Below are 15,090 nucleotides of genomic sequence, written 5' to 3'. Positions count from 1 at the left end.
ACAGAAGGAACAGAGACCTGCCCACCGTACCAGCTCAGCGGAGTCCCTGGCTCTGAGGGCCTGTGGAGAAATCTCGGGTCGTCACCCCCACCCCCCAAGGTCGCACAGGTGGATGGGAATGGGGGAGGAAAGGCTTCCTGGGGCCAGGACACGTCACAGGCTTGTGCCCCTACGAACCCTGTACGGGGAGGGAAGGAGGCTGAGGCTGGTGGACACTTAGAAAGTCCACCCTGGAAGCCACCCTAGAGGCCTTGACTCTTCGCAGCCCAGAGAGCTGCTGGCAGGGGCCGAGAGCCACAGCTGCGTGCGTGCTGCTGCTGCCACCTGGAGGCTGCCCTGCACACCAGCAGCCGGGAGGCCCCAAACCCCGAGGTGGTGGCTACGGGGCTCTTGGGGTGGTCGAGGCAGAGCCAGGACCCTCAGGTTTGCGGCGTCACCAGCTGGTGCTGAGCTGAGAGTACCGAGGGGGCCTGTGGCACCTAGGCCAGGTTGCCTCTAGCTGACGCAGCACAGGCCTCAGGGACACACGGAGCAGCAGGCGATATACAGTCCCTGCTGGGAAGGCAAATCTGATGGTGTCCCCTCCCAACTCACATCCAAGGCCCTGTGGTAAACCTGAAGTTCTGTCCCCCTGTAATGCACACAGGCTTCCGCCCGCTCACCCCCACCAGGGCTCCAGCCACAAGTTCCTCTGAGTTTCTGGCATCCAACTCCTTCCTGCCCCAGGGCCTTTGCAAATGCTGGTCCTCAGGCCTGGACTGCCCTTCCCCCCTCTTCCAGCAGGCCTCTCCCTGAGGACAGCTTCTCACAGATCCTCGCCTCATGGGCTTCCCTGGGACTTGCACCCGCTCTGCACCTTGTCATGGCCAAGACCACCAAGGCGGCCCAAGGGCATCCTGCATGAGGTTAGCTGAGCCGACTCGTTCACCAGAGTTCTGATCCCCCTGGGCCCCAAGTTAGGTGCTGGGTGCCTGGCGTGGCCACACCCTAGAGTCTCCTGATTGGCATCCCTGGCCCAAGTCTTCCTCAGCAGTGCCCAGCAGCCCTGCAGGGGCCCCCGAGCTGAGGACGGCCGCTCACTCCCAGGCCAGCTGGGCACCTTGGGCCCTCAGGGGTTGGCAGCCCACTCTGCCATTTGAGCTGACATCAGCTGATTTTCCCGATGACCCAGGGTGCCAGAGGCTGAAAGGCTGAGTGCAGGGGCACAGCAGACCCCCGGGCCAGGCAGGGCAGGCCTCTGCGTCTTCCAGGCCCCTCTCCTCCCCTCCGGAGCCTAGTGTGGCCCAAACTGACTCTCCCACAGGTGCTTGTGGACCCTCAGCCCGGGAGTACAGGAAGAGCAGGTGCCGTGCCCTAGCCTACCCACCTGGCAGCCCACTCACCTGGCGCACGGGCTCCGGGATCCGAAACTTGCAGCAGCCATGGGTCAGGCGCACGGCTGCCTCCAGGCTCATCTTGTGGCCCACAGAGACATAGAGGGGTTTGGTGCTGTGGTCGTGGCTCTTCAGGGCCTGTGACAGGGAGGGCGAGGTCAGGGCACTGGGCAAGCTCTGTGGGCTGGAGGACTGACATGTCCTGGGTGGCGGGCGGGAGCTTGGGAGACTGGCAGCACCCTTGGGGCACCTTCCTGCTGTTTGTCTGAGGGACAGGGTGGGGCGAGTGAGGGCCCAGAGGCCCCCTCAGCACAGTGGGGGAGGGGAAGAAATAAAGATGCAGGGTCAGCCAGAGTGGCAGGAAGATAGGGAGAGGTGGACGGGTTCTGGGGCGTGCACGTACGTGGGTGCTGACCCCTGGCCCCCTCTGGCCCTCAGCTGAGGGGTCTGCCTCGGTGGGGTGCAGGCCCCTGGCCACTCACCATGCCCAGGACGGTCCCGGAGCCTCCCATCAGAGGAAATGAGTCTCCTCCAGCCTTCAGGAGCCGTATCTGGAAAACAGAAAAAAGACTTGGAAAAACACCTTTCTTGGTGAAAGGCTTGAAGGCAAGCCTGCTCACTTTTAAAACCTGAGCAGCCGCTGGGCAAGGAGATGGAAGGGCCCATCGCGAGTGGACCCTGCGTCCAAGTGCGGCCTGCAGCACCATCTCACCCTGACGAGGTGCTCTCCTCCCCATTCTGCAGCAGACAAGAGACAGCAGCCCGCCCAGGCCCCAGTGCTGCAGGGTGGAGGCGCCAGGCTGGTGCACACACAGGGCCACAACCCACTCGAGGCCACTTACTTCCTGCTGCTTTCTCTCCTGCTACAAATTTGAGCACTTCCGATTCAACCTGACAAACTTTTTGGAGTGGTGGTGGTGGGGACTGGCCCATTGGGTGGGTCAGGGGACCCTGTCAACTCAACAAACAGGCACTCCACACAGGCATGGGGGAGCTGAAAGGATGAGACAGATGCAACTGACCCGTTCTCAGAGCTGGCCGTCCAGGTTAGAGAGCCACGTGTGTCACCAGCTCCCGCCAGAGGGGGTCCCAGAGGAGGGAGATGCCCCAGGCAGATGGGGGTGGCACCGCAGGCGGAAAAGTACAGAGTGTTGTACAGGCCCCAAATGCCCGGTCCCCGATACCTGGAGGCTCTGCCCCCACATGGGGTGCCGCAGCAGCACGCAGGCAGGGACGGAGAGGAGGCAAGTGTGCGCCCAGAGGCTGGGAGAGGAGCTCCGAGTCTCCCGAGATGACCCACCACCCACAAGGAACACAAGGCGCGCAAAGAAAGCTGGTCTTCCTCACTCCAGGCCAGCAATCCAGGCTGGGAGGAGAGCGTCCCAGGTGGAGCTGGTCTGCAGCGGGGCGGACTCTGGCCCCCTCACCTTCTCCTTGTGCAGAGCGTTGTTCTCCAGCCCATCCACCTGCAGGAGTTTCTTGGCCACCCCGATGCAGGGCAGGTCTGTGAGGACACCAAGGTGGCAGGCTACCCCAAAGCCTGCAGGGGCAGAGGAAGATGAGGCTGGGGAGGTGAGGCAATGAGCCCAGCAGTTTAGAGACAGTGTGGGGATGGGGGCCACACCAGAGCCTCGCTGAACTTTTCTATGTGAGCAGAGGCCTGTCGCTGGGCAAGGACTTGTGGGACAGGGCTCTAAGCCCCACCCTGACCTCAGACATGGCCCTCTACCCTGACTTCCGGGCTGGCAGGCTGGGTGGAGGATGCCTCCCCCTGTTCTGACAAGATTAGGAGCCTGATTATAATTAGCGTGCTCACGTGCTTCACCTGCTTCTTTCATTTCCTGGCACTTTTCATCCTCCCCTCCCCTTTGTGGCCACCTTCAGGCCTCTCCATCTCTGCCCTTAACTCCCCCAGAACTTTGGGGCTCCTGCCAGGGGGCAAGGATTGCAGTGACTGGGGTCCAGGCCCAGGGCCGGCCTGCTGGTCCTGCACTAGCGTCCAGGGTGGTTCTGGGCCCACAGGCTCCCAGGGCCGGGGCTAAAATCACAATGCCACCCCTTCCTGACTCCCTCTGCCGCCCAGCCCCCAGGTTTGTATCTGAGGGTAAGACAGCCCCTCCCCCTTGGTGGTTCTCCCCGGGTCAATGTTCTAGCACCCAGGTGGGTGTGGGTTTCCCTGTGTCGGTGGGGAACAGGCACACCTGTCTGTTCCTGTTTGGTTTCAGGCAAGGGTCTGTTTAGGACACAGGGCAGGCCGCCAGTGGGACAGGCTAGCTGGGCTCAGCGCCTGAGACTTCTGGAAGCGTCAGGTCCAAACTGGATGTTGGTACCTGAGCTAGGCCAGCAGAGGCGGTGGAGGCAGGCAGGAAAGGGGCAGGGGTGAAGAGAAGTAGGGGCTCCTTACTAGGGGGTCTTGACAAGGAAAGCAAGGCCAGAAGGAGCTGCAAGGCCAGGCTGGTGGCAGAGGGCCTGGGGCCTGGTGCAGGCGGACTGCACCCCTCCTGGTCCCTCGCTCTTACAGCCCTCTCGGGCAGTCTTGGGAGCAGGATTACCTCGGTGGTGGAGCACCCCATTTCCATCCACAAAAAGGACCTGGAAGAGCCACAGGGGAAAGTCACAGTCAGCTGAAGTGCCCCTTGCCCATCAGGTTGGGGCATCCCAGAGCAAGAGGAGGGGCCCAGCTCTTTAGGTCTGATCCCTCTTGAGGCAAAAGCACTTCTCCAGGAAGCTCATGGGATCTCTCCCAGCAATGGGGCGGGGCCTGTGGAGGGCCTTTCCTCCAGCCCAGTGAGATACCTGCCTGGGGCATGAGGCGGGGCTCCTTCTCCCGCAGCTGCTGCACCGCGTCCACCAGGAAGGGCACTTCTCGGAAGGCCAGGAAGCCTGACACGTAGGGGGCTGTCAGGCTCACCATGCGACAGTCCTCATACATCACCTGCCACCAGGCACCCAGGTCACTAGGCACGCGCGGCCCTGGCCACCTCCCCCACACCCTCGCATGCCCTTGGCCCTTATCTGACAATCCCTGTCACTCCCTCTGTCTCCCAGGCCCACCCCCAAGTCGCCCCCTTCCCTGCCTCACTATCTGGAGACAGGTGATCCACCCTGCAGATGGGCAGTGGGGATTCAAATGCTGCCATTTCAAAGGTACTGGCCACACCGGGTCTGTATCAGGCCCTCCCCTATCGCCTCCCCACCCCACCCTGCTGCCAGGCTGTTTGGAGGTTCACAGAAGACAAAGCACAAGAAGCACCTGTGAATAGACACCATAGTGCCATATTAGAAGGGGCCTTGGGGAAGAAGAGGCCAAGTCTTCATAGAAGCTACAATAGCAAGAAGGGCAACTCTGGCTTTAAGAAAAGAGATTACAAATATTTCAGAAAAAGGACAGGCACGATCTCAGAGTGAGGCAGTTTGGAAGAGAATTGGGTCCCAAGGGATGGGAGAGTCCAAAAAGAAAAATTCTGAGGCTGCACCTGTAAATAACCCCAGAGAGAGAAGAGGGGATACCCCTGGGGATATTGTGCTAAAAGGCCTGGCTCACGCTGGGAGGAGTGGGGGCCAGGAGTCTGCTGGGGACCACCCAGAATTTTCACACGCTCTGGCAGACTGTTCTTCAAACTGAAAAGTCCTAACAGCATGGAAGAGGAGGCCCTGTTGGTACTTATTAGAATGTAACAGACATGCTCAGAGCACAGGACGGCAGCCCTAAGCCCCTTAAACCTTGAGTTTTCATTACAGCCAGACCGTCCGGAGGTGAGAACGTTTCCCACTAAGCACACATTCTCCAGAACCTTCGGATGTCCTGGGTTGTTACTGACCATCCCACCCCCCCCCCCAATCTCTTGGTGATAGCTTTCAAAATCATACTTCCACCTCTCCCTTGAAGCTAGGTCATAATGACCTAAGTGAAGGGATTACTCTACTAGCATGGAGGAAGGGGCTCGTACTTCCAACATTTTTATCAGTGACTCACAGGAAACTCATCAAACTGCCAATGACCTAGAGTGGGCAGGGTCCATCCGGATGACAGACCAGAGAATTCGATTCAGTGAACCCGGCAGGCTGGAGTGCTGAACCCCATGCAACAGGATGACTCTTAACGGGGACATGAGTGAAGTTCAAGTGTGGCCTGAGTTCCCACAGGATGATGGTGGCTGCTTATGTTTGAATCCCTCTGCACAAGCTCCAGGAACCAGAGATCCACAGGAGAGGAGGTGAACCCCCTGTACCCCATGCCCACAGCGTGACTGGGAGACAAGCCAATTACAAGCAACGGTGTGCACCTACGGGCGGAAATAAACAGCCCAGACTCACAGAGCCAGCTCTGGGCCCCTCGCCAGAAAGGCAGGTGGGGAAGGGGCAAGGGCAGGCGGTGTGGTGGGGTCTAGTGGTGGGGAGCCTGATGGAATGAGACCTGGGGGGCAGCCCCAGCCTTATCAGGAAGATGCTGCTCTGGGGAGACACAGGTGAGCCCTGGGGGCTTGTGGAGAAGAGAGCGAGGCCAGAAGTGTAAGGTCCTTTGGAAATGAGAGTATCAAAGAATCAGAAGAGACACTGGCCGTCTTTGCTTCTGAAAAGGATGCCATTTATTGGCACGACTATACTTCACTGTCCCTCATGATTTAAGAAACCCACTGAGGCACCCAAACCCCTGGCCCTTGAGTTTCCTGTTTAAATATATATATATATTTAAGGCCGCATCGTGTGGCATGCAGGATCTTCCCTGCAGTGGAAGTGCAGAGTCTTAGCCACTGGAACACCAGGGAAGTCCCTAAGTACAACTTAGAGTGAACAGAGAACTACAAGAACTCAGAAGGCAATGATCAAACCTTGTGAGCTGATGAAATGCTGCCCCCAACCAGTTGTGCAGCAGAGGTAGTTAACTAAACAGCAGACAGAGAGCACAACCTGGCAGAAATAAAAACAGAAACACAAAAAAACCTGACAAGACAGAAAACCCAGCATATGCATGACGGAAGAAGAGAAACAAAACTATGGAGCTGAAATAATAAATATAACTAATACTTAAAACCACAATCTAAGAAACGTTCCAAAAATAAAAGAAGCTCTGACCCCACATATTGAAAGACCCAAGTGGGAACTTGGGGAAACTGACATGGAAGTCAACTCAAGATGTATCTTAGTGAAGAGCCACCAGAAGGCAGACAGCAGAAGCAAGAAGAACTACAATCCTACAGCCTGTGGAATGAAAAACTGCATTCACAGAAAGATAGACAAAATGAAAAGGCAGAGGACTATGTACCAGATGAAGGAACAATATAAAACCCCAGAAAAACAACTAAATGAAGTGGAGATAGGCAACCTTGCAGAAAAAGAATTCATAATAATGATAATGAAGATGATCCAGGACCTCGGAAAAAGAATGGAGGCAAAGATGGAGAAGATGCAAGAAATGTTTAACAAAGACCTAGAAGAATTAAAGAACAAACACCTAGAAGAATGAAAGAACAAACAAACAGAGATGACCAATACAATAACTGAAATGAAAAATACACTAGAAGGAATCCATAGTAGAATAACTGAGGCAGAAGAACGGATAAGTGACCTGGAAGACAGAATGGTGGAATTCACTGCTGCGGAACAGAATAAAGAAAAAAGAATGCAAAGAAATGAAGACAGCCTGAGAAACCTCTGGGAAAACATTAAACACACCAACATTCATATTATAGGGGTCCCAGAAGGAGAAGAGAGAAAGGACCTGAGAAAATATTTGAAGAGATTATAGTTGAAAACTTCCCTAACTTGGGAAAGGAAATAGCCACCCAAGTCCAGGAAGTGCAGAGAGTCCCATACAGGATAAACCCAAAGAGAAACACACTGAGACACACAGTCATCAAACTGACAAAAATTAAAGACAAATTATTGAAAGCAACAAGGGAAAAATGACAAATAACATACAAGGGAACTCCCATAAGGTTAACAGCTGGTTTCTCAGCAGAAACTCTACAAGCCAGAGGGGAGTGGCAAGATATATTTAAAGTGATGAAAAGGAAGAAGCTACAACTAATATTACTCTACCCGGCAAGGATTTCATTCAGATTTGACAGAAAAATCAAAAGCTTTACAGACAAGCAAAAGCTAAGAGAATTCAGCACCACCAAACCAGCTCTACAACAAATGCTAAAGGAACTTCTCTAAGTGGGAAACAAAAAAGAAAAGGACCTACAAAAACAAACCCAAAACAATTAAGAAAATGGTAACAGGAACATACTTATTGATAATTACCTTAAATGTGAATGGATTAAATGCTCCAACCAAAAGGCACAGGCTCGCTGAATGGATACAAAAACAAGACCCATATATATGCTGTCTACAAGAGACCCACTTCAGACCTAGGGACACTTACAGACTGATAGTGAGGGGATGGAAAAAGATAGTCCATGCAAATGGAAATCAAAAGAAAGTTGGAGTAGCAATACTCATATCAGATACAATAGACTTTAAAATAAAGAATGTTACAAGAGACAAGGAAGGACACTATATAATGATCAAAGGATCAATCCAAAAAGAAAACATAACAATTATAAATATGTATGCACCCAACATAGGAGCACCACAATACATAAGGCAAATGCTAACAGCTATAAAAGAGGAAATCGACAATAACACAATAATAGTAGGGGACTTTAACACCTCACTTACATCAATGGACAGATCATCCAGACAGAAAATTAATAAGGAAACACAAGCTTTAAATGACACAATTGACCAGATAGATTTAATTGATATTTATAGGACATTCCATCTGAAAACAGATTACACTTTCTTCTCAGGTACACACGGGACATTCTCCAGGATAGATCATATCTTGGGTCACAAATCAAGCCTCAGTAAATTTAAGAAAATCGAAATCATATCAAGCATCTTTTCCAACCACAACGCTTTGAGATTAGAAATCAATTACAGGGAAAGAAACGTAAAAAACACAAAACACATGGAGGCTAAACAATACGTTACTAAATAAACAAGAGATCACTGAAGAAATCAAACAGGAAATCAAAAAAATACCTAGAAACAAATGACAATGAAAACACAATTCAAAACCTATGGGATGCAGCAAAAGCAGTTCTAAGAGGGAAGTTTATAGCAATACAATCCTACTTCAAGAAACAAGAAAAATCTCAATAAACAATCTAACCTTACACCTAAAGGAACTAGAGAAAGAAGAACAAACAAAACCCCAAGTTAGTAGAAAGAAAGAAATCATAAAGATCAGAGCAGAAATAAATGAAATAGAAAGAAAACAATAGCAAAGATCAATAAAACTAAAAGCTGGTTTTTGAGAAGATAAACAAAATTGATAAACCTTTAGCCAGACTCATCAAGAAAAAGAGGGAAAGGACTCAAATCAATAAAATTAGAAATGAAAAAGGAGAAGTTACAATGGACACCACAGAAATACAAAGCATCGTAAGAGACTACTACAAGCAACTCTACGCCAATAAAATGGACAACCTGGAAGAAATGGACAAATTCTTGGAAAGGTATAACCTTCCAAGACTGAACCAAGAAGAAACAGAAAATATGAACAGACCAATCACAAGTAATGAAATTGAAACTGTGATTAAAAATATCCCAAGAGACAAAAGTCCAGGACCAGATGGCTTCACAGGTGAATTCTACCAAACATTTAGAGAAGAGCTAACACCCATCCTTCTCAAACTCTTCCAAAAAACTGCAGAGGAAGGAACACTCCCAAATTCATTCTACGAGGCCACCATCACCCTGATACCAAAACCAGACAAAGATACTACAAAAAAAAGAAAATTACAGACCAATATCACTGATGAATATAGATGCAAAAATCCTCAACAAAATACTAGGAAACAGAATCCAACAACACATTGAAAGGATCATTCACCATGATCAAGTGGGATTTATCCCAGGGATGCAAGGATTCTTCAATATATGCAAATCAATCAATGTGATACACCATACTAACAAACTGAAGAATTGAAAACCATATGATTGGACTTCCCTGGTGGCGCAGTGGATAAAGAATCTGCCTGCCAATGCAGGGGACACGGGTTTGATCCCTGGTCCAGGAAGATCCCACATGCCACGGAGCAACTAAGCCCATGTGCCACAACTACTGAGCCCGCATGCTGCAACTAAGGAGCCCATGTGCCACAACTACTGAGCCCGCATGCTGCAACTAAGGAGCCCATGTGCCGCAACTACTGAGCCCGCATGCTGCAACTAAGGAGCCCATGTGCTGCAACTAAGGAGCCCATGTGCTGCAACTAAGGAGCCCATGTGCTGCAACTAAGGAGCCCACCTGCCACAACTATGAGCCGGTGCAACCAAATAAATAAATAAATATTAAAACACCACCACCACCACCATATGATCATCTCAATAGGTGCAGAAAAACCTTCTGACAAAATTCAACCCCCATTTATGATAAAAACTCTCCAGAAGGTGGGCATAGAGGAAACCTACCTCAACATAATAAAGGCATATACGAGAAACCCACAGCAAACATCATTCTCAATGGTGAAAAACAAAGCATTTCCTCTAAGATCAGGAACGAGACAAGGATGTCCACTCTCACCACTATTATTCAACATAGTTTTGGAAGTCCTAGCCACGGCAATCAGAGAAGAAAAAGAAATAAAAGGGATACAAATTGGAAAAGAAGAAGTAAAACTGTCACTGTTTGCAGATGACATGATACTATACATAGATAAATCTAAAGATGCCACCAGAAAACTACTAGAGATAATCAATGAATTTGGTAAAGCTGCAAGATACAAAATTAATGCACAGTAATCTCTTGCATTCCTATACACTAACAACAAAATATCAGAAAGAGAAATTAAGGAAAATTAAGAAATTAAGGGGAGGTGGGGCCGGTGGTGGTGGTGGGATGAATTAGGAGATTGGGATTGACATATATACACTAATATGTACAAAATAGATAACAAATAAGAACCTGCTGTATAAAAAATAAATAAATAAAATTTTTAAAAAATGTATCTTAGTGGGAAAAAAAAAGTAAACAGCAATATACTGGACCCCCCTCAAAAAAAATCTCCACAGTAATCATAATCTACTATCAACAGCAACTATAACATAACACATGTCAAAGTTTTACAGATCAGAGCAAAATACAAAACCAGCTTTAAGAGACATACGGGGACAACTGGGGAAATGTGTTATGGAATGGGATTCAGGTGGTGATGGAATAATGTATGTATATTTTAAGGTGTGATAATGACGCTGCCATTATGTAGGAAAATATCATTCTAGGACAGGTTTGCTGAGCTGTCACAAGCTCTAGGAGGCACTCTTGAATCTCAGTGCGCACACACACAAAAGACCACAAAATCAGTTGAATCTTAAGCAGAGGGTATACAGGTGTTCAATGTATTATTCTTTCAACTTTTCAGTATGTGCACATATTTTCAAGTTAAAAATCTGGGAGAAGGGATGAAATGAGAGAGTAGCATTGACATATATACATTACCAAATGTAAAACAGATAGCTAGTGGGAAGCAGCAGCATCGTACAGGGAGATGAGCTTGGTGCTTTGTGACCACCTAGAGCGGTGGGATAGGGAGGGTGGGAGGGAGGGAAACGCAAGAGGGAGGGGATAGGGGGATATGTGCATACATATAGCAGATTCACTTTGTTATACAGCAGAAACTAACACAACGTTATAAAGCACTTATACTCCAATAAAGATGTTAAAAAAAAATTCTGGGAGAAGGAAAGATCAGTTGTATAGTTAGCGTGTGGGCATGATCTGGTCAGTAATCTCTGTGAAGATATGCAAGTTTCAACCTAAGCTGGCGTTGTGCATTAGGCCCACCAAACGGTTGAACCAAAAGGCTGAACTGCACTTGAGGTACTCGATTCAGTTCTGGGTGCTGGATGTACAAATGGGCCCTGCTCACTGAGGGCAGGCTGGAGGGCAAGCAGCAAGTGAAGGAGCTGGAAATCACCTCCGTGAGACTCAGGAGAACACAGGACAGTCTTCAAATAGGAGGGTAGGAAAGGTTTGTCCTGTGCTCTGCACCTTACGGCAGAAGTCACAAACAACGAAATTTCAGCTCCGTGTGGAAAAGAACATACGAACCAGGCTTCCAACTATGGAATGGGCTCTGGCGTGAGGCCACGATTTGTCAGGGATGGTGAGGAAAGGATTCCTGGCTGTGCTAAAGGGAGACCAGTGATTCACAGCCTGGCTTTGCTTTGGAATCACAGGAAGGATTGTTTAAAAATGTAAATATCAGTAAAGGGAGTGGGGCCCTGGAATCTTTTTTTTTTAACAACTTTATTGAGATATAATTTACTACCATAAAATTACCTGAAGAGTATAATTCAACGCTTTCTGGTATTTACAGAGTTGTGCAACCATTACCATAATCCAATTTTAGAACATTTTCACCACCCCTAGGTAATTCTTATACCCATTAGCAGTCACCCTCCATCCCACTCCCTAGCCCTTGGCAACCACAAATCTACTTTGTGTCTCTATGGATTTGTCTATGGAATCCATATTTCTAAATGCACTTCCAGGCGACTCTCATTGCATAGATCCATGGTTGGGCATTTTGGAGTCACTGGACCAGACTATTCCAAGATCATTCCCTAGTCTAAGCTTCCATAGCACAGGATGACAAGTGCTGACTACATCCAAGTAGCAAGCACTTTGCTCAGTGCTGGGGCTCCAAAAGAAATACAGTATAACCCTGCCTTTCAGAACCTACAGATGGTGGGAAAACCAGAATATACCAATAACTTTTCTTTGAGATAAGGGGAACTATTCAAAACTATTATTGCAATGAGGGGAGGAAGACTACTGCAAAATGAGAGTGCTCTGTTAACAGGCTGTAAGATCTGCGAGTACCTCCTAAACTGATAACTTTAATACAGTGTGCGAAGTACTGTAATAGCACATGCATAAGAAACAGGCCTAGGACAGAGACGAGGGGGTGGTTAATTCTGCAGGTACAGAAAGGCATAGAGCAATAGGAACAAGTGAACTGGGTCTTGAGAAGCGAGAAGTCATCCTCAGAATTAACAGTGGCTTAGCATTTAATTTTTGAGGGCTTACCACACGCCCATTATGCTAACTGCTTTCCATGCATGATCTCAATTATTCCTCACCAAACTCTGAGTCAGGTATCAATATATTTCTGCTGAATTTTGACTAAAGGATCTTCCAAGTAAAGCACAAAGACGCTGAGGCAGGAAGGTGGTAGCTTTGGGAGCAGGCAGAGGAGCAGGGAGGGGGAAATGCTGAAGCTGCAGAGCAGAGGTTTCCTCGTCAAGCTCTTCTTTAGCCAAGGCTTCCTGAGCTGTTGACTCCAAAGGAATCGTGGGCACGCTGTTCATTCATTCACGTATCTATTCGATCGTCTTCTATGTGTCAGGCATTGAACTAGGTGCAGAGGCTACAACCGGTGGGCAAGACAGCATGGTTCCTACCATTGTGGAGTTTACATTCTGGTAGGAGAGACACACAGGCCAATTCCATCCCAGTGTGATAAAGAGGAATGAGAGGGTGCTGAGAGCAACTCCTGGTCTTGCAGGACGAAGGGGGGCTTACTGGAGGACCTAAGAGATGAGGAGGAGTTAGCCAGGAAGAACATTCCAGGAGAGGAAACATCACTGCTAAGGTCAGGCAGGCAGATACAGCAAGGCGTGTTTGAGGAAGCCAAAGGCCTCCGGAGTGGGGAGTAGGGGAGGAGCGGGTGGTAGCCAGAGGTGAGCCTACAGGGAGTTAGGTTAAGCAGGGGTCAGATCACGAAGGGCCTTTATGCCTTGTCCGTGAGTGTTACTTTTATTTACCATGAGATCACAGGATAGGCACTTAAGTGTCTTAAGTGGACTAGGTGGTGACCTGCTCACATTCGGTTTTTGGAAAAATTGCTCTGATGGCAGCATGGAGAAGGGACCCAGGAAAGATTCTGCCTGTCACCTACAGGAGAGGTGACGGTGGCACAGCCAGGGAAGGGACAGCAGCGATGCAGACAAGTGGATAGATAAGACTCCATTCATTTTAGGGGGGAGAAAAAATGGAGTTCGTGTGTGACCTGCTGTGAGGGGTCTGGGAAGACAGAGATTTCCAGCTTGGGCAACTTGGGGGTGTGTTGCTGTGGGTCCCTGACATGGGGAGCCCAAGATAACGGCCAAACTTGGAGATCATGAGTTTATTTGGACGTAAGTCACAGAATGACTTCAGATTTTGTCCCCTATCCTCTTTTTTTCAAAGGCTTCCCAATTCATTAATGAACTCCCACGAAAGGAGAAGCGGGGTTCTACCCTAACACTGTTCCCTGTCCAGAGCCCCACCTCTCTCACTAATGCACCCCGGGGCCCAGCGGAGCGGCCCCTGGCCAGCGTCCCCCCGGGGTTACCTCGAGCTCAGGGTAGCTGAGCACCACCAGGGAGGCGCAGGCGCTGACACTGTCGCCCTTCACAAAGGACACATCCACGCCCCCGACCCTCTGCAGACCCGAAAAAGCGGGGTCCCGCTGCCACGCCTCCGTGTCCCGGTCCACGACAAGTGTCTTCAACAGGGCTTGCTCCCTGAGGGCAGAAACAGGTCCAGCGGGCAGCCCAACCCAGATGCCCCCACCCCGCGGTCCGGCTGCGGCCGCCCACACGCGGAGCGTCCAGGCCCGGGGGTCGGGGCTCTACCCGGGGACCCTCCCGGTCTCACCCTCTCCCTTCCCTGGGACCCAGACGCGTCGCCGGAAGCTACAGCTCCCGAACGCCCTTTCGCCCGCACGCCGGAAACGGTCGCAGGCCCCCGCGGCCCCAAGCCGGGGATTACGAGGTCGGAGGTCCGCGCGGAACCTCGTCGCTCCAGTCCCCGGATCTTACGCGTCCTCTGGCCCCATTACCGTTTCCAGAGCGACAGTGTTTCCTCCGGCGGCCTCCCAACCACTTTTCGGGCCATGGCGCGGCCCTGAGCGCCCCTTCCCGTGGCGTCACTTCCGGAGCGCCGCGCGCAAGCGCCGGACCGCGTCGTTGCCATGGCGGCGCTCGGTGGGGGTCTGGGGCGTCGCCGCCTCGTGGCCGGAGGGCCTGCTGGCGACCAGCGGCTCGGGAGTAGCGGCCGCCGACCATTAGAGTCAGCCTTTCCCCGCAGCCGTGGGGGAAGGAAAGTGGTCCCCGTCCAGGGCCCCTGACAGGAACTGAAAGTTACACTGACAAACAGGTCTGCAGGAGAAAAGCACGTGTACACATTTTACTGAATTTCTACACGTACATGGGACCTTTCACCGGAGAGTGGAGACCTGAAGAAGTGACCAGAGCGGGAAGCTTTATACCTTTTGGATAAAGAAACAATGAGTTTGTGAAGAATTGTTAAGGCAGAGGGGTTTGGGCTGTGGGTAGTAAATGGTGAAACCGGATGGAGGTTTGCTCACCTTCTTGGCCTTAAACGCCCTGTCTCTGGTGATGAGAATGTCTCTCTCCCTCCTGGTACAGGGAGGGGACCTTTCACGTGGGAGATTTGGAGTGAAAAATGGGAGAAGCAGGAGTGATCTTGCTGCTAGTGTGTCCTGAACGCCATCACCAGGCATCTGCCGCTTACATGGCACCTTGACCTCCGTTTCAGTGACTCTTTTTGAGGACAGGACACAGTCCTTAGTGGGGCCAGACTCGTAAATTTGACCCGGTGGATCTTGGTGAGCAGAAAGACTTACTACGGACAACCTGTGGAACATTGACTGAC

The 15,090-nt window shown here is 50.5% G+C and overlaps 1 protein-coding gene across 4 annotated transcripts in view; it reads right to left on the bottom strand.

The window, feature by feature from the left end:
• Window positions 1–14,672, bottom strand: part of RPTOR (regulatory associated protein of MTOR complex 1) — a 451,485-nt gene extending 436,813 nt beyond the window's left edge. For 2 of the 4 annotated variants that reach the window (XM_082372791.1, XM_082372792.1), the window contains exons 1-7: window positions 14,255–14,672; window positions 13,766–13,937; window positions 4,174–4,256; window positions 3,778–3,965; window positions 2,801–2,937; window positions 1,856–1,924; window positions 1,383–1,511 (exon numbers count right to left, since the gene is read on the bottom strand). In XM_082372791.1, the coding sequence (XP_082228917.1) occupies window positions 1,383–1,511; window positions 1,856–1,924; window positions 2,801–2,937; window positions 3,778–3,965; window positions 4,174–4,256; window positions 13,766–13,937; window positions 14,255–14,388 (912 nt within the window). In that variant the 5' untranslated portion in view covers window positions 14,389–14,672. Of the gene's footprint in view, window positions 1–1,382; window positions 1,512–1,855; window positions 1,925–2,800; window positions 2,938–3,777; window positions 3,966–4,173; window positions 4,309–13,765; window positions 13,938–14,254 lie in introns of all 4 variants that reach the window. The other 2 variants (XM_082372797.1, XM_082372793.1) reach the window with 2 other exon arrangements.
• Between the last annotated feature and the right edge of the window lie 418 nt (window positions 14,673–15,090).

This window comes from Balaenoptera borealis (genome assembly GCF_965194805.1).
Source record: "Balaenoptera borealis genome assembly, chromosome: 20".
Taxonomy (NCBI): domain Eukaryota; kingdom Metazoa; phylum Chordata; class Mammalia; order Artiodactyla; family Balaenopteridae; genus Balaenoptera; species Balaenoptera borealis.
This window is presented reverse-complemented; position numbering and strand designations above follow the sequence as displayed.